A 22,518-nucleotide genomic window follows, 5' to 3' on the forward strand; every position below is an offset into this window, starting at 1 on the left:
CCCGTCTGTTCTCTACACAGCCTGGATAAAGTATTGGACAACCCGTCTGTTTTCTACACAGCCTGGATAAAATATTGGACAACCCGCCTGTTCTCTACACAGCCTGGATAAAGTATTGGACAACCCGTCTGTTCTCTACACAGCCTGGATAAAGTATTGGACAACCCGTCTGTTTTCTACACAGCCTGGATAAAGATCAAACTCGTCATGTAATGACTGCTATTTTTATGAAACTGCTGTTAGGAACCGCTGGACTCAATATGGACTTCAGGACAGCAACTGAAGGGATTAGTAATCTCCAAACAGTGAGAAAGTGTCTTCATGAGTCCGGCTTTAAGGTTGAGAAGACTCGCTTTAACTCCACAGTAGACCGTGCAACACCTTGAACTCGTTTGTGGTCTTGTCAAGTTCACTATAAGGGATATCAATACGGCTGTACTTATCATTAATGAAACAATATATTGTATCTCTACCAGTAATCGAGGGGTTCGTGTCTGGAGAGTCAGAGACAGTAATGCCCAGTGCAACAAAGTCGAATATGGATGGCTGTTTCGGTTAGTTGTTCAATTATAATATATAGGAAGGACATCAGTATGAATGGATACAAAGACTTCACGGTTCTTTGGGTTTGTACTCTAACATATACTGACGTAGAACTTAGCTTAGTCATGTGACTTAGCGTGGGTAAAATTGGACCAGTTTTTTTACTGATACAGGGTAAATGTCCTGTGTTATACTATATGAATTGTAGTAGACTACCTTGAACAAGAAACTATAGAGGCCGTGGATTGGCAAGTACAAAATCCTGATTTAAATCCTATAGAAGAACTCTGAAATCTCCTTGGACTCCAAAACGTTTTCTACCAACTGAGCTATTCCCTACGGGAAAAACAATGACCACATCTCTGTTCTCTAACCGTTACAGATAATTAAAAGAAGTGTTTGTTTTAGCAGTTCTCACAAACATAAAACTATACATGAATTCCTCTGCTGTAAATTCTTAGATTGTAGTACCCGTTTAGTGAGTTGAAAGTCTCTTCAGCAATCTGTGAAGTTCTAAAACATATAAACTTTCTTTTCATTTGTATATACATGAAAATATAATTAGAAACAGCATTTGTATACCCTAGATTTTAGGTCTTATTTAGGATTGCATTTTGTTTACAAGCAGTCAAACTTGTTTTCTACAATTTATAACATGCATGTTTTTGTTGTTTTAAATGTATTTATCTTTCCACTTTGTAACTCATTAACTGTAAGGAGTGTATATTTCCTTAATCCATAGTCACAGCAGGCTAGGTTTGGTGAGGTCAGAAACTCCAGCTGGGCAGACCAAAGGCAGATCCGTTCCTTTATACTATAAGATAAGGAAAGTTATTAACTCTGCGTTGTGTGGTGCTTAAAGCATTACAACTAATATAGGTAATCAGTCATTAAATGCATATTGTGCCTTCGTCCTCATTTCTGCAATTTACTGCTTTGCCTCTTAACACAATGTTTAATAAACTGCCTCTCACCGAGACTGCCTGACCTTAATCAGTTTTGTAACTTAAACCTGTAATATGTATAATTGTGTGATATTTTAGGTTTAATTATCCTCTAAAATCAACTGCATGTGCCCCCAGTAATTAAAATGGAGGTCTTAATATCATTTCTCCTGCCCCCCCCCCTCTTCACCACCCCAATATTGTTTCCTTTATTTTTCTATGCAGTCGGCCAGCTTTTCCAGCCGAAGTTAAAGGAGACTACAGTTCTTTGGCAAATTCTAAACATGACGCTGTTAGTAACTCTTTGTGTATCTGTATAGTGTGTATACTGGTTATTATCTGAAACATTTTTATTATCTGTATAAGACTTAAGATTTTGTGGCACAAAGCAAACAATTTAATTTGTATTTTGTATGTTTCTGTATGTTATTGTGCGAGATTTTTGAATGATATTTTAAATAGTTTTTATTAATTGTAAGACAATTTTTATTCATTTACGATTGCTCCCCTCTCCAATTTTTGCACATTCCGACGTAAGAATCTGGAACATGAGAACTCTCCTTTTTTCAATACTTTTTTTTGTTCTGATATTACTAGAATATATGCTGGTATATGAGATAGTGTGGTGCCAGGATATCATGAATCTGATTGATTCTTCTTTAGGCTTCATCTCAGCTGTAAAAAAAAAAAAAAGAAAGAAAAAAAACGCAGTGTTCCTTGTTCAAAAGAGATTGATTTTGGCAACAAAGAAAATGTTAATATACCTGCTAAGCTGGACCACGTATATATTATGAACAGTTCTCTCACTTCTCATCAATCTTCCAAACCAACAACTAATGTTGAAAGCATTCATTACTTTCATAAAATAAGAGTAAATTTCACTCTCCCATGGCTTCATCAAACTCCTATCGTCTGCTGTTGAAATTTGTGGTGTTTGTAAGGGAGAGTTCTTCATTCCTGTATATTCATATTATTATATAAGCCAGTCACTTTAAGTGTCTGGTACACTTTCTTTGTGTTAGCACTGAACGAACGCATATATCTGTGAACAGTTCTGTGATTTCTTATCGGTATTATCAATCATAACTACTTCTCAAACGATCCATTACCTTCACAAAATTATAATAAACGTCACTCTTTCGTGATTTCATCGAACTTTTACCATCTTAACCAGTACTAGCCAAAGCTTGCCCTCGCAGTATCTACAGCCATCTTTTATGTTAATAATGATAAACGTGTTCACTTCTATTCCCTGGTTTGCACGAAAGATAGTCTACTATACTTTGCTACAGAATCCTTAATGTCTTCCTTTGTTGTAGGCTTTTAATTGCAATGTGTGCTAACTCAGCTGATTAACTTTTAATTACACAGTAAGATTACATGAGTCTCATATGAATTAAAAAATCAAAACGTGAAACTCTTGTAAACTTTTTACGTCAGGTTTAACAAAATGATAGCTTATATTAACAATATCTATGAAGCTGTTAAAATTTAATTTCACTAGTATACATTATTACTCTAGTTGAAATTGGAGTACTTGTACACCATTTGTATGTGTATGTAATGCTACTGAAATTGAAAGATCAAAATGGTTCAAGAAGTGGTCACTTACAGTATTGGAAATAACAAAAGAAACACACAGGAGACACTAATATAAGACTCACAAGTAATGAGTAATTGCATATAACTTGTTAACTTATCATTAATTCAATAAATTATTACAGGAAAAAGGAAAGACTTCACAATGTACTTGTAGTTTTTAATTGCTTTAAATAGACCAGTACACATTGTTTTTGTGTTTACCAATATATCTTTGTGTAATATTGTTCAAAATTCTCTGTTATTCCACATAACTCGGCTAAATTGTTGGTTGCCATATGACCTTCTCTCTTTCATATAATTCCACATAACTTTGACAGTATTCTGAACTTTGTGGAGGCCTAACTATTGTATCGAATAGTAATTCGACTCCTTTCTTTTCTTCTGTTTATCGTTATTTAATTCAGTCTTTCGATAATTATATTGGTGAAGATAAATACCTGCCTAACAAATTTTGTTTCTGAAGGAATTACATCATGGATCTACTTGAACCTATCAGCAGTCTCGATGCCATCAATTTTGCGTAGATCTCCACCTCATTGGCTGAAAAGCATCTTACATTTGCTTAATTCAGTCCCCCAAGCATGCTTACTGTAAATGTTGTACATTTATTATGAACCCATTTTCTTCTCTGCCATTGAACAAGCTATCTTTAATTTTTGCCAAACAATTGAAGTTGGATTAGTCTGTAAGCTTTGCTCATATCATTTTATTAAGAATAATTCTCATTTCAACACTTTTGTTTGGTAGTTTATTCTAAATGGTGGTTTTGAGCAGCTACATATTCATTGATGCCAATTCGTACTAATTTGTATCTTACCATTCTGGAGGTAATATTCACACCTATACTTACAGCTACGCCATTGGCGACATCTCCACTAGACTGTCATGTATCCCCTGAATTACTTAACATCACCTTTGAAGAGTTTGGCCTTTCTATTTGGGTCGTTTATATTATCATCAGTACTAGTTTCACATACCCATTTCAGTGTTTAACCCATCTCCTACTGAAGCCTGAAATTTCTCCTCAGTTTGTAACATGAAGTAGCATTCTCCAACCAAAACGTTTTATTTCTGCACATTTGTCACATGTATGTCCTCTGAGCAATGAGTACAATCAACACAGGGCTGTTGGGAATAATATGAATGTATGTGCTTTTATAAACATTGTGTTAGTTTGTTTGGCTCTCTCTGATTGGTTGGATGACAACCAATCACAATGTAAACAGTCAACACGGGCTGTACTCTGGTGCAGTTCCTTTTTATACAATAGAGGGAGAGCTATTACATATTATTTACATTTTAGACCCATTGTATTCACTGTTTCCACAATTATTTCCAATATTGTATATATAGAAGGCTTATTATTTTTTAATTGTGTCGATATGCGGTTCAAGTATATCACTCTCTACGCTTTAAACCTTTACACTTAAAATTGCATTCTGGATTACGTGATCATTTCTGAATACACATGCTTTCGCAATTGCAAGCTAAGAACGTTGAACATTATACGCTTATGTAATGCTTTCATTTCATTGTTTTCCATTTCTGCCTTGCTAACCACAAACAAAATCTGTAATTTATTGTGGAAAGAGAATGTTACACGAGCCACTCTTTGCTTTCAAAAGATCTGTTTATAAATATAAAATAATGTTGAACGGTTTTTATTGTAAATTAGTAAAAAAAAAAAAAACTAAAAGCAAAGAATCATTTATCCATAAGATAAACGTTAACCAGAAAGATTATTTTTTTTTTACTCAAACTTGGGGTTATCCATAAGATAAACGTTAACCAGAAAGATGATAATTTTTTTTTTACTCAAACTTGGAGTTATCCATAAGATAAACGTTAACCAGAAAGATGATATTTTTTTTTACTCAAACTTGGGGCGTAGAGAAATTAAATGATAGACCCTTATGATACTTTTTTACAGTTAGAAAGCGTCTCATAAACTATCACATTTTGAGAAGAAACTCCTCTAATGCTTTATTATACAAAATTGAATATCTTTACCAATGAGAAAGAGAGATACATCGTCCTATAATACACGTTTCCACAAAACTTAATATATAATCTAGTCTATAAATATTACTAAAAATATAACAATAACCATTTAAATTTATTTCAATATTTATTGTGATGGAAGTGGGGTATAGGTGAAAGTAAAACATGAATATACATGAAATAGAAAAATCAAAAACATACACGTATTTTGTCTTCGAAGTGACGTGAGGCTTTGAAGCCAAAATAGAAATTCTAATAAATAGTACTTTGTAACATTCGTTGTTATTCTGCAAAAAGTTCAGATTATTTTTTAAAAGAAACTGGGTGAGTAATAATAACTTTATTTGAACTTTTATTCATAAACCTAACAGACAAAGAAAAGTTATTACACTGGTAAATCTTGGGCTATCTGTGCTGTGCCCACCTCAGGTATCGAAATATGAGTTTTAGTGTTATAAGCCTTCATACTTATCACTGAGCCACTTGGGAACGGTAAATCTAAAAAAACTATTGTATATCTATTTCCAAAAATACAATATTTAAACGAGTTTAGTGGACTAAGCAAGGCTTTCTCAAACACTTTTTTTTTATTCTCATTACAAAATGGGTTCTTTTAGAACAGTTTTTCCAGTCTTTACATTATTTATCTTACATTTTATGTCTTTTAAATTTAAAAAACAGAGTGTATAACATATTTTTATAATTTTTACTTTGAATTATTTTTATTAGTTTTGTACCAATAAAACTTAGCAAGTGAAAATTATCATATATAAATTATCCTAACAGAATGAATTCTTGTTTTTCAGATATTTTTCTTTAGCAACAATTGCGCTCTTGACGTTAGGGGATCCAACTGTATTTCCCTTTCATAAGCATACTCCACAGAACCCCAAACTTTCCCCACATTGTGCTATAATAGTACGTAGTGTCAAAAGAGGTGGTGGTGGTAACGACGCTGGTCCATACTCTTTTCCTCCACCACCCAGAGGATTTGGTGCAAGTGAGGGCTTGCTGTACATAGCAAACTTCGTACCTAAGTAAGTGGGAATTATTATTTTAATATTGCATGATTTATTATTATTCAAAACACGGTTATAAGGGGAAAACACACACCTTATATTGGTATTGTGATAATGAAATAATGTTTGTAGGTTTATATGCGCTATAGTTATATTCAATTATTGGTCATCTTTAATACTTCAGAAAATCTAATCTTGGCATTCCAAACAGATACTATTAGCGCTTATGAAAATAACTATACGTTTACTCTTCTTAAATGTTTTACTGAATGTTGAATTTAAGCGTTTTCTAAAAATATGACTGTCTACCAAAGATAAATACTGATAAAAAAGGGTAAGTTCAGTTGAATTTAATAGTGGTTAAATACTACTGATTTAAAATCATTTAAAGAACACAGAAGTGATTAATTAGAAAGAGAGAGATTCAGGATCCTTGGTGCTTTTGGAAAGCGGTTTGAAACGGAAATGGTCATTTCACGCTCGATAAAAGATACAACAATTATATGGTTAAATTTCAGAAAATAGAAGAGTTGCTGAATCTTCCTCCTTATCGTTTGGTCCTAAATAGCCACTATCTAAACCGGCTGAGCATTGGATTAGTACCTGGGAGTGGTCAGTCGGTAGGTGCTGGCTGAACGTTACATTATTATCTAGGAGTGGTCAGTCGTTAGATAATGGTTGAGAGTTACATTAATACCTGAGAGTGGTCAGTCGGTAGACACAGGTTGAGCATCGAATTAGCGTATGGAAATATTCACTTAATAAATAATGGCTAATCCTTGCATTAATAACTGCAAAAAGGTCAATCGATAGATACTGGTTAGCATTGCATTAATACCTGGAAGTGACCAATCGTTAGATACTGGTTATCATTGCATTAATACCTGGAAGTGACCAATCGATAGATACAAGCTGAGCGTTGTATTAGTATCTGGAAGTGGTCAGTCAGTAGATAATTTGAAGTAAACAGGAAGTCAACGGATTTAAAATAAGCTTAATACATACTTATAAGTAATTAAGTTGAAATCTTTTTGTTAATTATATTTTTAATATCCAAAGTATAAATAAATAAAGAACGGAAGACAGGAATGTATAAAAAGTTATTGAAGCATAATAACAATTATACTACATCTGATATTCGCCTTCTGCACTGAAGCGTAATAGAACTCGGGGGAAAAAATATAAATTCTTAAGTTCTTAGACTACCACGTCATAAAAGGCTCACCAGAACCTAGATCGTCACTCTTCCAGAACAATGTTAATAATTTGGATACAAGATGAGTTTATGTCGAAATAAAGTATATCCTGCTTGTAAACAAAATAAAGTGGGGGAGCAAATACCGTGAGGAGCCTTTACCTCATCATTATTCAGAGCGAATAATTTCAAGGAAACGAAATACAAACATAATAACACTTTAAAAAATAAACATCCTTACATACACTTGCGTGTCTAAATATATCGCTGTCATGGTAGGATAAAACATGAAATCACACACCCTTGACGCTATGGTTTATCTTTCTGCGCGTTGTCTAAATAAGTTTTTTTTTTAATTATACAATTATAGTCTTTCGTGTGTTAGCTGGAATTTTTGATGTACTGGTTTTAACAGTATTATTCATTGGAGTTAACCCTTAATATTTTTAGTTGTATAACACAAAACTATAGACTCTTAAGTGTTTACATAACTTCTGTTTTGTCTTATCGTAAAGATACCATAATATTTTACCAAATTGTTTTTTTTTTGGTTTTTTTTGCTTTATCGCTGATTGTAGCTGGATTTCTTTTCCTTTTCCGGTTCGGCTCCGAAGAGGACCAAAATTTTCGGCTCTTATTTCGAAAGTTCCAAACACCTTATTTCGTTTCGTTCTGGTTCGAACGTAATTAAGTACCAATTAATACCGGTTTAATGTTTTTCTAGTCAAGTATTACTCTATTGGTGTTCATGTGTCTTTATTTTCTGGAATAGCATTATACAAAGAATATGAAATACAATAAACTCCAGATAACTCGTCGCTCCAAGTGTGGCGTTATCTGTCTATATCAATAAACGCACTTACTTACTTCCTATAGGAACAGCAATGTTACACCTTTTAACGAAAATTACAGCTGCCTGCTTCACTTTTCTTTTCGCCATTACAGATTCCTTAGCCCCAGTTCTATTTTCTAAACTAAAAAAAAAAAGCGAAAACTTTGCTGAAAACACCAAACAAAAACAAATGTTCTACAAGTAATTAGTTACGCGTAAACAGTCTTATTACCACTTTCAGACATTCAACAAATGTATTGTGTTCACACATGCAACTTTTCTATACGTTTATTTCGGATATAACAATGAAATTAAATAACTTTTTTTTTTTTACACACGAGTTCGTAATTCACATCTTAAATTAAAATCGTACAATTTAAGACTATCACTTTTGCAAATAAAGAACAGCAAGGAATGGCATTTTCATTAGGAGTAGATTTACAGTATTAACACTCGTCATTCCATCTTATTCTACAATAGAAAAAAAAATGGCATAGCTCAAGTTACGATGAAATTACATAACGCACAAGTAGCACCCGTGTTTAAACCTCGCGGAGAAATGTAATTTTTCTTGTTTACTTTTTGTTACCTAACCTAATAAGTTTTTAATGTTTAAGTTTTCTTTACATCTGATAAATATATATGTGTGTGTGCATATATATATATATTATAATAATAATAAATGAAAATTAATTTTTACGTCTTCTTTACATCTTACAAATATATATATACATATATAATATGCATGAAAAACCAAGAAATTTAGCACTTACTTTAGGCGTAGAGACTGTTTTGTGTTGGAGTAACCTGCTACATTGTATTTTCGAACAAGGTACCAAAATTAATTCACTTACCTTTCAAATATCCATATTTCAAACCCAAACAATAATTGAAACAGTAAAATAAAATAACCGAAACTAATATAATTTACAGGGTTTTCTAACTAATCTATAAACTGGTAAATAAAATTTCGTTGCTTACTAAAACCCCGACTTCAGTTTACATTCAAGACATCTATTTGGGAAATGGTGCATTTAACCAAAATAAATTAAAATGGAGTCGTCATAATAACATCAATCACAATATGAGGTTTCTATTGATTATAAAATGTACCATTGACAAGTAAGCCTAGGTAAATAAGTAGTTTCACAAGCATGAAGAGTTGGGAGTAGCTTCTGTGGTAGGTGTAACACATTTATTGATATATCAGAGAATAAAGAAGGTGGGAGGATTTTATTTTAAATTTTAGTTTGTCAATGCCCATAGTTGGTGTTTCTAATTGGTGAATATTCTGAAACCTGTATGAGGGAAGGAAGAAAATATTAAAAGTAGAATTAAGAGCATAAAGCATCACGTGACACAGAGAAGTGAAGATTGAGAATTTATTGATATGTCTATTTTTAAATCAAGAAATTGAAACTTATATAATATTAAAGGATAATTTATAAACAACGTTTTTATGTCAAGTGTATTGAATACAATAATAATAAAGTTGTTTAATTATATTTTAAATACAACTCTGTAAAGAATTTTTTTTTTCAAATTACTGTATTTTGAAAACAGTGGAAAGAAATAAAGATAGTAAGCTAAAGATAACGAAAAATCTTATTAACTAATAAATAAACTCTTTGTATCTTTTTCGTTCAGAAAGTAATACATTCATTTCGTTTCTGTTCCTTGAAAAGTTCGCGTTCTTTTTTGCTTTCATGGTTCAGTTTCCGCTTCCGGTTTGAATCCCTGCTGTGATTTTCATAGCTTTTGGAAAATCTTCAATTAAACATTTATAGTAATATAGCGGACCAAATACTAAATCTGAAATATAGCGTCCGGAATACAAAGATTTGTTTTCGATTTCTAGAGGAAATAAATATTGCTACAATTTTTAATTGTCTAAAACACGATTATGAATTTATTGAGTAGCTTATTCAAATGTAATCTCAAATGTCAACAATGTCTATCTAGTGTTAGTGTATTCATAATTGTATAAAAAACAAGTTGATAAATTACATTAAAAACCTATATGACGTGTATTTGTTTATATTACCCTTCTGCATATAATTTTTTTAGTTACCTGATTTATGTTTGTTTATTTTATTAATATGTATGAACTAAGTGAATTAGGTTGCATTTCGATAGCTGTACTTCATAATAAAAATTTTAATATTATTAACTTTAGATATAGGTTTAGCTTGATAATTTGTATATATATATATTTGGTTTGGGGATAATCAGGCAGGCGGTAGCTCTGTCTACGTAGGGATGGCCCGGATTTTCTTCGAAATTGTATTTTAAATATCTCCTAAAGAGGTCATCAGAACTTTACAATACTATACAGTGTTTCCTTTTATAACAATATCTATGTAATGACAGAGTCATTATTTCTGGGAATGTCTGTAAATATCATAGCAAAAAGTTTGAATTTCTTGTTCTTCTTTTTTATTACATGATAACTCAAAAACCAATAGTGTCAACCAGTTTCACTGATGTGACATAGTTTCAAACGAAGTATCCGCTTTTATAAATATTATTAATTAGTAGTTATTAAATAAATCATAATTTTAGTATAAACGAAATTAACATTACCCCTTGAAGTCAGCTTTTTTTACAAACATTTGGTGTTTCTTTAAAAAGCTTAAGTACAGGGTGAAACAGGAATTACCAGCTAATAATAGATAGATAATAAATATTATAGTTGGAACCCCATTGTATTTAGAACTTGGATATAAATACAACCTTCCTATGTCTATTGAAAAACTGCATTAAAAAAACAAGTAAAGAAAAACTTTTCAGAAAAGGAAGTAAATGTAGGGATGGCTAATATCAATCCTTCAAAACCCTTTTTTTTTGTTTGTTTTAATTCATGCACAAAGCTGCACAATGGGCTATCTGTGCTCTGCCCACCACGGATATCGAAACCCGGTTTTTAGTGTTGTAAGTCCGCAGACATACCGCTGTGCTACTGGGGGCCTTTAAAAAGAATGGAAACAAGATAGTAGAGATGTTATTTTCATCATATTTACATATATATCACAGGCAAGAATTAACATATAACAATATATATCACAATTGAGTTTAATTTATCTTGTTTTTGTCTCTTAACATTCTACTACACTGTGTGTCTGTGCTATTATGTAGGGATAATGCAAGTGCTATCCCTACTATCTTGTTTGCATTGTTTTTGAAGGATTGATATTAGCCATCCCTACATTTACTTCCTTTTCTGAAAATTGTTTTCTTTACTTGTATAAACAAAAACTCTTTTTTATCTTATTTTTTATATAGAATTGTTACTAAATGCTATATATGCTTTAAAATGTATAGAATTATTCGTAAACTTATTTTACTACAAGGTTCTATGAGAAATTGACTCTGGAACCTCACAGTTTTGGCTTCAAAAGCGTTCAAAATAAAACTCACAAAAAACAATACAAGCATTTGAAACCACTGTGCACTTGTAACAGATAAATTCAATTATTTCAGTTTAAAAGCGGCTGTTTCATCGAGGTATGGAGAAATATGCATTACATACAACGATGTGAACTCTGCTATTCACGAAGCTCGTACAAGATACGGTAAGTTACTCAAGATTACAAATTGTTATATTCGGTATTTCAGTCTTAATTATTTCACTTAAGCTACTGCTAATCCTGTTCTAGATACTCTCATTTCGAGCTCAGATAACCCGCAGTACTCATACAATTTGTGGTTAAGAGTTAATAACCCGCACTACTCATACAATTCGTGGTTAAAAGTTACTCGTCCCTGAAAGTTTGTGGAATTAATCATACGTGGTTTTTAAAGATATCTCGGAAGAATAAAAACTAGAATGGTCACATGGATTCAAATACAAGCTGTTAACCTTATAGCGTCAGAAAGAAGAATGTTAATTAAAAACATTTTGCCACCCAGGTTATAAAGATACCGTGGGAACTTAAAAAGTGTCATCAAGTTCTGAATGTAGATGTCATGATTTTTCTTTGGGTTTGAAATTATGACAAAATGAATGGGTCATTACCATGACTTTCTCTTTCAGTTATCAACAACGAGTATTTTCGTCAATCGAGTAACTCTTTATTTTTCTGATTGGTTGCTATAAAATCGTTCATTTTGGCAATTTAGCCGTAGAGGTAAGGATTGCATTCGTAGAAGCTCTAGCTGAATACCCTATGTAGATACCAGCAGGTTCTAAAAGCTAGAAATTTCAACTATAAACCTTAACTTTTACATTATAGAAGCAGAAGACTATATTAATTAAACAGCTCCTTATTATATTGTAAACTATTGCTTTAATAATAAAACTATGAATCCTTGGTTCATAAATGTCATTTTGTTACAAAGTTGTAATTGACTTATGCCTAATTGCAAACTTAAGCTTAAGAAACGTCTACAAAGAATTTATTAATCCCTGATTCACAGTGACTGCTATATATGTATACCTATACCAGTGTCAGGTGTGTTAGTTTCCTTACAAAATGTGGTTTTGTTAGAAAGTAGAAAACCTGTTCTGTTTCCCCAAGGTCACTTGCCGCCACAAATACATGACTTATCATCCAATTATCCTGAAGACAAGCATATTGCTCCAGTAGGTGAAGTCATAGAGGAAGCTACTCGAATTTTAGCTTACAAGTAAGTGCTTTGTCATATTTATCTCTGTCTGTCATAAGATAAATAACTCGTCATATTCGTAGTATTAAACTGTGATATGGAAAATATACTGAACATTTTAACCATCACCTTATTTTTATGTTTCTACTTAATGAATATGTAATGTTGTCTTCATTTTTGAAAGGTTTCACCTTAATATGTTTTTGTACAGGGTGAATAAAAAGTCACTTCATGCATTCCGTTGCTCCTAATTCCCAATCCTTAACACTTCTGTTAGTGGGATTAAATGATTAGATGTGCATGCAAATGAGGTCATGGGGAACGCATTTTAAAAGGTTGCAGAGTGTACCACCTGAGGGCACGATTTACATTATGTGACGTCACCTCTGACATTAATTCCTTTGTATGTGTGCTGATAGAGCTATCAGGTGTGTTAGTTTCCCTACAAAGTGTCTGCGACCAGAGTTTTCTCAAGATGAGGTATCACTTGTAAAGCTTTTCTAAAGCAATGAATGTTATGAAGGGCGGCTTTACGCGCTTTTCGTCATGACAGAGGTTAATCCCATTCATAAATAGGAGGTGACAAAATCTGTAGCTGACGCTTCACGATCAGGGCGCCCTGTTGCAGAAATTCAACAAGTATCATTTAACATCGTCATCGAATTTGAATCATTTGACATCGTTCGGGGCAACCCCCAAGCAGTGCACAGCACTCATCAATTGGTCAGATTTACTTAGCCACTACAGTAAACTTTGTGGAAGATGATGCACGAGACACTAAAACTGTTTCCACACACAGTATCGACCCAAAAAGCCACACCACTGAACTTTGCTATGGAATTTATTGTACGTATTCATGTGGATGACAATTGATTGGGGTTAACAACATTTTGTGGACTGATGAAGCCCACTTCCTCAACCAACTGAACACCCACAAACGCTTTATCTAAAAATGATTAAATGGGTTGCCTATACCAGCACTGTCATCATTAAGCCCATTTTTTAGGAGCCCACAGATCATGATTTACGATTCGTTAAAGTACCTGGTGCACGTAAACAACAACATGGTGTTACTCTACTTACACTAGAAGGGGATTCAGCAGGAGACACCGAGTTCATGCAAGATCGTGCACCACCACATGTTGCCAATGTATTGAAGAACCAGCTACATAATACTTTCGGCGAACGAATTGACAGTAGGGGATCCTCACCTGTTTTTCACCAGATCTCACACCTGGTTATGGTGTTATCTGAAAACTACTGGAAATCCTTACTGGGTGTAGATCTTAAAACCAATATTCAGAGCCACATTATTACCACCCACAGCTGTCAGATGCGGGCAGCTATGTTCCCTGTGTTACCACGTCTGGAAGCTGTTATTGAGAATGGTAGCGAACATTGTGAACGCTTACTCTAATGAGTTAAACCAGTGCAGCAAAATATTTCAATAAATTTGTGTTGGTTATTTCATTTTCTATTGATTTAAGCGTGACGTCACATAGCATAGGTGGCACCTCAAGTGGCAAGATTTGAAAACTCTAAAAATGCGTTCCTTATGAATCCATGTGTATGCACACATAATTCCGCTAACATATGTGTTACAGTTTGGCAGTTACGAGCAATATAATGGATGGATTAACTTTATAGTCACCCTGTACACTAACAAAATTACAGAATATTCCTGTATCTTGTTGTTTTTTACTTCTCCTAAGTAGTGTGTAAGACCAAATATTTTTAACGGCGGCATAGTGGATCATAGAACGGCTCTGAGTTATTATTATTTTTTGTTGTTATTGTTTTTCAAGTACAAACTTTTAGCTCATAGCTCCGTCATCTTTTGACCGATTTAAGATCTAATTACAGTTTTGTACTCAGGAGGTCAAACCCTTTCGATTGATGCATCTGACCACAACTAAGGTCTCATATATTAGTTTACTTTAATCCTGCCTAAAATAATTTCAAGTGCCGCGGCTATTGAAGATTCCCTCTCGTTTTTAATTAATGTTATTTAATGCTTCATACTTTCACTTAAAAACAACAAATCTAATATTCATACAAGTACAGGTTAGTGAAGAATTCATATCATGCACTCGTTGTAAAATATTTTTGTTAATATTTGAAGTTTTATTGTGTGGAATCGGTATAACTTTTGTTCTGAAGGTTCCGTTTGTCCTTTGAAGTTATAATAAATGGCTTACCACAAGTTGACACAACCAAAACAGCAGCAAAAGAGATCTGTCCTACTTTCTTAACTCCTGTGAAATGTGAACTGAACCGTTACCGCACAATTACCGGCATGTGCAACAACCTTGACCATCCTTCCTGGGGTAGCGCTCGGTCATCTATGATACGTTACGTGCCTCCTGTCTACGCAGACGGTAGGTGGCAATATAGGAGACAATATTATATTAGGATATAAAACTAACTGTTTTCTGTAATTTTAAAATACTTATGATATTATAAACAAGTGGGGGAGTGAAAGTATCATCACTTGTAAAACATATCAACACGTAAGTATTATGAGCATCAGACATTTTTCTTCTTTTGCTCAGAAGAGTAATGAAATAATAAAAATTTGTGTAGAAATTTTTCGATACAGACTTGAGTTTTGTATTGTCGTGATGAATTTAGTCATGTTTACTTAATTCTATATCTTTGAACGAAACCAATATCTAAAAATATTTATTAATCTGAACTATAAAAATATAAAAATCAATAAAAGTTGAAATATTTCATTAAAATGTTACTTGCTTCTCTGAGATGACCTTTCATTAGATGTAAATGCAATATAAGCTTGACGAAAGAAGTCCACCCGAAAAGTTAATAGATACAGTTATGCACGATATATAACTCATCTCTGTGAGTTGAAAATCTAATGTTATGAGTATTATTTGACAAATATTATTTATACATGTAGCTCACCTTTATTACACTTTATCTTGTGAGTTTTTTTTTTATATGTAGAGTTTAATATGATATAAGTGAACCTTTCCTTAGTAATAGAAAAAGGTTCAGTGCCTATATTTTTTAAATTTTCTGAATTAAGAAGAAGAAAAAGGTAAAGACGGCATCTTATTTCGTAAATAATTTTGAACTTCGTTAACTTCTTAGCGATTTCTGTTCCTCGCCGTGCTTATGATGGGTCGGATCTGCCCAGTCCTCGTGTGGTTAGCTTCGTTATGCATCATGACATCGGCCAGCACGACCGTCAGCTTTGCAACATTTTGGTAGCTTGGGGACAGATGATTGACCATGACATGACCTTTGCAGCTCCTACTTTAGGTAAGCATTTCTCAGTTTAACTAAACTATATACTTCCATGTTGCCTCCCAGTGGCACAGCGGTATGTCTGCGGACTTACAACGCTAGAATCCGAGTTTCGATACCCGTGGTGGGCAGAGCACAGTTAGCCCATTGTGTAGCTTTGTGCTTAATTTCAAACAAAAAACTTCCATGTTAGTAAAAACGATGATAGCCTCGATCGTAGCTTCATTGATTTTAGTTGACTGTTAATTAAGAATTGTTTTTTACGTATCTCGTGCTTTCTCACCTTTTAGATTTATTTGTACATTTATTTCAAATTGATAAGTGTAGCACTGTGGTTTATTGAATCCAATTTTTCCTATGGTTACATGATCCCATCTTTAAATATATTGTTCCCAAGCGGATCAGTAGTAAGTTTACGAACTTACAATTCTGAACTTCGGGGTTCGATTCTATGCGGTAAACACAACAAACAACCTTTAAATATAATGTAATCTGGAATTAAAGAACAAATATTGATCTAATTTCCTTTCAATATAAGGTAATATTTAATTTTTAAAAAATAACTGAATTTGCATATATACATTTTCATTTAACCTTGTCCCATCGTCGGTCTTAGCAAGTACGAGCTCCTAAACAGTAAACTAAACAGATCATACAGTTCGCTAATACATTATAAGCCAGCGGAGGGTCTAGGGGAACTTATACCCACACTTTTAAAGACATTTTTGTAATATCAAGGCTCAGATTAGTTTTCTGTTATTTCAAGGGATCACATATCTCGTTGCACTTTTGCGAGATACGTGAATACACTGTTGTAGGCTTTGTTGTTGTTTTTAATTTAGACGTTTGTATTGCTGTTTGGCCAACACAGAAGTCAGGTGATGAGCGCGTGGTTTAACGTTTAGAATTGTTTCCAAACGTTTATAATAGTATGAACAGTATAGAATGCAAGTTAGTCTAGAATACGTGGTTACTTGTGAGGGTTTGTTTCAGTATATTATTGGTCATACAATCTATTAGAAAGTTACACTGAGTTTGAAGTAGCGAGATATTTTATTGGACTTATTCACCAGTTAGTGTTTGTGCCATGATTATTGAACTTGTGTTTTGACAAAATAATAAGTATTACGATGTACATTTTGTAGAGCACGGGAATTAGCAAGTAAGTGAAATTGTTGTATTAGCTTCTGCTTGGAACTTATGTCTACCAGTATACATTAGTTTAAGCTAAATTGTAGTCGAAGACATAAAACGTTTTCGTCATCACCAAGTAGACTGGATTTTGAATTATTCTTTTTTACAGAATAATCCAAAAGAACACGCCTAACAATATAAACTATTAAAGTAATACGTCTTAATTTTGCAATTTTTAATTCAGCAGGTCTATGTAGACATATAATCACTGTGTGAGTAAAATACATCTCAAAATACAATACATATAATATACACGCCACCATTACTGATAAGGGGTGGAATTGCCTCATACTGGTATAACTCAATGATTAGTAGTAAATCAAATGATAGATTGGGTTTCACATTTAATTCTTAGTTTTTAAAACAATTTGTTAACTGAATAATTCAAGAGAATAAATTAGTAACATCAATTCTGCATGTTATTTAGACTCCTATATAAATATAGGATCGTTCTGTGAATTAAAGACATCTCAAAACACCCCAAATATGTTCAATATATTCGGTAAGATTTCATTAGATAATTATAACTAATATCATCTGACTGGATCCTTGACAGGAACTGGTGACGCTTCAGTTGCTGTATTTAAATATTTCTCAGCTTAAAAACCAGTAGGTTGTGTCCTAGTGGTTAGTATGCTGGATTATGGCTCGGAGAGTTCATGGCTCACGTCCCATTGCTGTGAAAAAGCAATCGCACTTCACACTTTGAGGCTGTAGGTGTGTTATAAGTGTGATGGTCAAATCTCACATTTGCTTAAAGTAGCCAAAGAGTTGATGCTTGATGTTGTTTACATTCTGTCTTCCCTCCAGTCTATCAGTTCAAAATTAGGGACAGCTAGGCAGATAGCCTTTGTGTAGCTTTCCCTGAAACAAACATATCGAAATAACCTACATCGCATCTAGACAAGTAGCATATCAAAAATAGATTATTATCAAATTATAATTTTTACCTAATGTTTCAGTTAAGACACTTATGTACGTATAATTGTAAATAATGTATGTGTTACTGGCAAATTTCCAAATGTTCTTAAAATTGCAAAGATAATACCCATCTTCAAAAGTGTTGATCCTGACCGGGTTGATTCCTAAAAGATTCTTTGAGTGATTATTCAAAGAAATTTTAGATGGGATGAACAAAGTTTAATGATTTCAAATAAATTTGCGAGAGTAGATTATATCATGTCAAGGTGTAGGAAAGTTTTCCTGTATGGGTGCTCTATCAGATTTATTATTCAATCCTCTATAGTCAAATGACTTGTTGGGTTAAGTGTCTGGGGCACACATTTTGGTTCTTTATAACGAATCTGGCTATTACAAAATCAGGTTTTGAGGCTCATGCTGGGACTTCCTTACCGTGTAACTGTTATTCAAAAATTCAAATAATGTGGTATATTCATTATTTATCAGGCCTGTGTCTACCGATCCATCTGTGTTGCCAAAGATTCAGCATTTTTAATCCTGATCTCAAACTGTTAATTCTTTCCAGAGAAAGCCTTTACTCCTTTCGTCACTACAATCTATTTTACTATCCAAGAATGTTTCAGCTCTAAGTTCCAAGTATTTTTACTACTTGGCTCCTGTTATTTTAAATAGACTGAAGCTACATGTTTGGATAACCCCTAATTTCAGGTCATTTAAATTAAAGGTTTTTAATTATGTTTTTCAATACTTTTTTACATTTGGAATAACGATTGCGTAAAACATATTTTGTGTTTGGTTACTTATCCTATATGGCTGTAACTTTGTAAATAAAATTGAAATTAAAATAATTATCGATATATTTCTGAAATATTTCAATGAAGATAAAAACATCTCAAGAAGTGAGGTATGTTTGCAGTTGGTATTGGAAGGAAGTCTTAGGATGGTTGGCATATCTGTAATAATTAACAATATGTGAATAAATAAATAAATATATATATATAAAACTAAAATACAAATAAGTTTCACCTGTGTTTACAAATAACAGAACTCATCCTTTCTTTATTAATTTCTTCAACCGGTTTCGTGACTTCAGAGGATATATAACAAAACCATTCAAATACAGTTTTCAACTAAATACAAATAAACCAAATTAAATATATATGTTTTCCAAATGTAACATACAATACCCTTCTTGTATAAATTAAGTATATTAAAAAAATGTAAAGATAATAAATAAAATTAGTTAAACTTTATCCAATTTCCTTTCCTTTCTTAATTAAATTTTTATTCTAATTACACTTTCTCTTGTTATTATAGAAATGCATTTCATTCCATAATCTTTCATAATTTAATACATCTTACTTACTTTATTGTCCCTTTTGTAATTTTTATCAATAGTTTCTACAGTTTCACAATTCCGACTAACTTTACACAACCACAACTACTTCTGCCCTCTTACCTCTATCTGTTTAAAGTGGCGCTAAAACAACTTATGAAACATTATTAGAAAACTAAAATTTTTTGTTTTATATTACGTGTCCAAAAAAAAAGTGGAAAACATAAAAAATATGGTTCTTTTAGAATTTTAACGTTTCTCAAAATACATTATTTAAAATGTTTGCTGGCATATAGTGGACTTTTTTTCAGAACATGTAACATGGAATTTATGTAAATTTATCCTTAATCTTAAATTGTCTGTTTCACCAACATACAATTCTCCACAATTTACATATTGTAAAAAATATACTACGTTCTTAGAATTGCAATTAAATTAATTATTAATGAAAAATCAGGTTTTCAAATGATTGTTCGTTATTGTTTTTGTAGTTTTCATGTAACCTAAATTACATAAAACACAGTTCTTTCTTTTACAATTGAAAATACCTTCCTTAGAAAAATCTTTCTTTATGTTCATTCAATGATATATACAAATTTTTACAACTTTTCTACCCATTGCTGTACCACAAATTTGATGAAAAATTTGTTTGTCATAAGTAAAAAAATAAACAATTTTTAAGAGTATATCTAGGCCTTTTTAATCAAACACTTATTAAGTCTGGGGTGAAATAATTCTTCATATATATCTGGAAAACATTGCACAGCTTCAAGTCGATAATCGGTATGAGAATGTTTATGTTATATGAGATTCTCTGTAAAATTATATCCTAAAGGGTAACCTTTGAAGTCACGAAACCGGTAGAAGAAATTAATAAAAAAGAAAAAAAAACAGAAAAGGTTTGTTATATATATATATTGTAGTCAATTGAAAAACAGATAAACAATTACTTATTTATTTATATTGTAAGTTCTTAATTCTGTTGTCTTTGAAACTATATTTATAATAATACTATGTATATATTGAGGGGAAAAAAAAGATAGTTTGTTTGTAAATAAGATTGAAAAGTAAAGTAGAAGAAGAAGAGATTTTTAGGTCTTGCAGAAAATACAAATATCATTATCACTTTGTTAAAACTAACGCGTTTTCGGCAGATGAACAGAAAATGGACATCGAGTGCTGTAAGTATCCTCCCAGTCACCGACATCCTAACTGTCTTGTCATTGACATTCCACATGATGACCCCTTCTACAAGTTCTTCAATAAACAGTGTATGGACTTCGCTCGAAACTTGCCAGGTCCGAGACCGGGATGTACACTGGGTGTGTATTTATGTATGTTTTCTAATAGTCTGAGATCGTGAGATGTAATGGTACTTACTGAACAAATATATGAAGCATATTTGAAAAACAGTGTAAAAGTTGAATAATCTACGCAAATCTAAACTATTTTGACTTACCGTGTGGAGTTACTGTAGTAAATTTAGAGAAGGTCATAAACTCAAAAATAATGAGATATTTAAGAGTGTATACTTTCACCAGCAATGGGTACTAGTTGAGCAAGTATAACTTTAAATTTCCTATATATCTTTTATTTTACTTTTTATGTTTTTCCAGGTCCTCGTTCTCAAATCAACACGATATCGTCTTACATCGATGGCAACTTTATGTACGGAAGCTCCCACAAAGTAACGAAGAGGCTGCGTGAATAGACCCATTGCACTAAAACAAGGAACCTACCACCACGGTATCAATAGTATACTTAAAGGCCCATTACACTAAAACAAGGAACCTACCACCACGGCATCAATAGTATACTTAAAGACCCATTGCACAAAACAAGGAACCTACCACCACGGCATCAATAGTATACTTAAAGACCCATTGCACTAAAACAAGGAACCTACCACCACGGTTTAAATATATTATTGATATCGTGGTGGTAGGTTCCTTGTTTTAGTGTAATAGGTCTAACTATACTATTGATACCGTGGTGGTAAGTTCCTTGTTTTAGAGCAATGGGTCTTTAAATATATTATTGATATCGTGGTGGTAGGTTCCTTGTTTTAGTGTAATAGGTCTAACTATACTATTGATACCGTGGTGGTAGGTTCCTTGTTTTAGAGCAATGGGTCTTTAAATATACTATTGATATCGTGGTGGTAGGTTCCTTGTTTTAGTGTAATAGGTCTAACTATATTATTGATAAATCTATCCAGTTAGTGCTGAGGTTGAAATCGTTGAGTAAAGATCAGTTCTTTGCTCATTTACAATCACACAAGAGTCATGCAGAAAAACCAAAGTACATTTAGATAATATTACCAACCCTTGGTCTAAATGAATGTGATGTTGTACTTACCTCTAGTTCCTTCCACATCATTCTCCGTTCGAATTCCACCTTAGAATACCAGAATATCTTACCATTAAGCTAAAAAAAAACACTTATTAATCAAAATATGAACGCAGTATCTCTACATCTTTAATCGTGAAAACGTAAAGAATGAACATAACATGAACTTACTAAGTTACGTAACTTAGTCATGGTATGTATGTTTTTTTTTACTTTAGAGTTTCAATTGATAACTTTGGAACCCTGTAAACTTTTTAAACTTTCTCAGCTAAGACAAGTGTTAAATAAGACAAAGAAATTTGCAAGGTGATAAATAAAAACAAAGCTATAGAGTTAGACAACAGTACGAGTGGAGAACGTACGTTTTTCCAAAACACTGCTTCATATCGTCCTGGGTGTATTGCACGATCCAAGAATGGTCAAATTTCTAACTACATGAATGCTTTCCTAAAACATGTAAAAAAAGAATAATATATTTTTATTTAACCTCCTCGTTTAAAAACGTTTACGCATTTTCATATTTATAGAGAAGTAAAATTCGACATTACTTTTTTTTCAGGTCGTCTAAGGACTCTACCGCTATACCGTGAGCTAGGAGTTAAAGATATTCTTCCAATGAAAATGGTGGACCCTGACGTTGGCTGTACAGCTCGGCCGAGGAACATTTATTGTTTTGATGCAGGTACGTTCTAGTTCCTTGTAACAATCAT

The 22,518-nt window shown here is 32.7% G+C and overlaps 1 protein-coding gene across 1 annotated transcript in view; it reads left to right on the forward strand.

Moving 5' to 3' along the window:
* LOC106461824 (peroxidase-like) overlaps nt 1-22,518 on the forward strand; it is a 45,850-nt gene that overhangs the window by 7,268 nt on the left and 16,064 nt on the right. The window contains exons 2-10 of the mRNA XM_022388902.1: nt 5,897-6,127; nt 11,617-11,708; nt 12,654-12,762; nt 14,902-15,119; nt 15,853-16,023; nt 20,614-20,781; nt 21,076-21,166; nt 21,444-21,454; nt 22,368-22,490. Coding sequence (XP_022244610.1) covers nt 5,897-6,127; nt 11,617-11,708; nt 12,654-12,762; nt 14,902-15,119; nt 15,853-16,023; nt 20,614-20,781; nt 21,076-21,166; nt 21,444-21,454; nt 22,368-22,490 — 1,214 coding nt within the window. The remainder of the gene's footprint in view (nt 1-5,896; nt 6,128-11,616; nt 11,709-12,653; nt 12,763-14,901; nt 15,120-15,852; nt 16,024-20,613; nt 20,782-21,075; nt 21,167-21,443; nt 21,455-22,367; nt 22,491-22,518) is intronic.

Source organism: Limulus polyphemus, unplaced genomic scaffold (genome assembly GCF_000517525.1).
Source record: "Limulus polyphemus unplaced genomic scaffold, Limulus_polyphemus-2.1.2 Scaffold1039, whole genome shotgun sequence".
In the NCBI taxonomy this organism is placed as follows: Eukaryota; Metazoa; Arthropoda; class Merostomata; order Xiphosura; family Limulidae; genus Limulus; species Limulus polyphemus.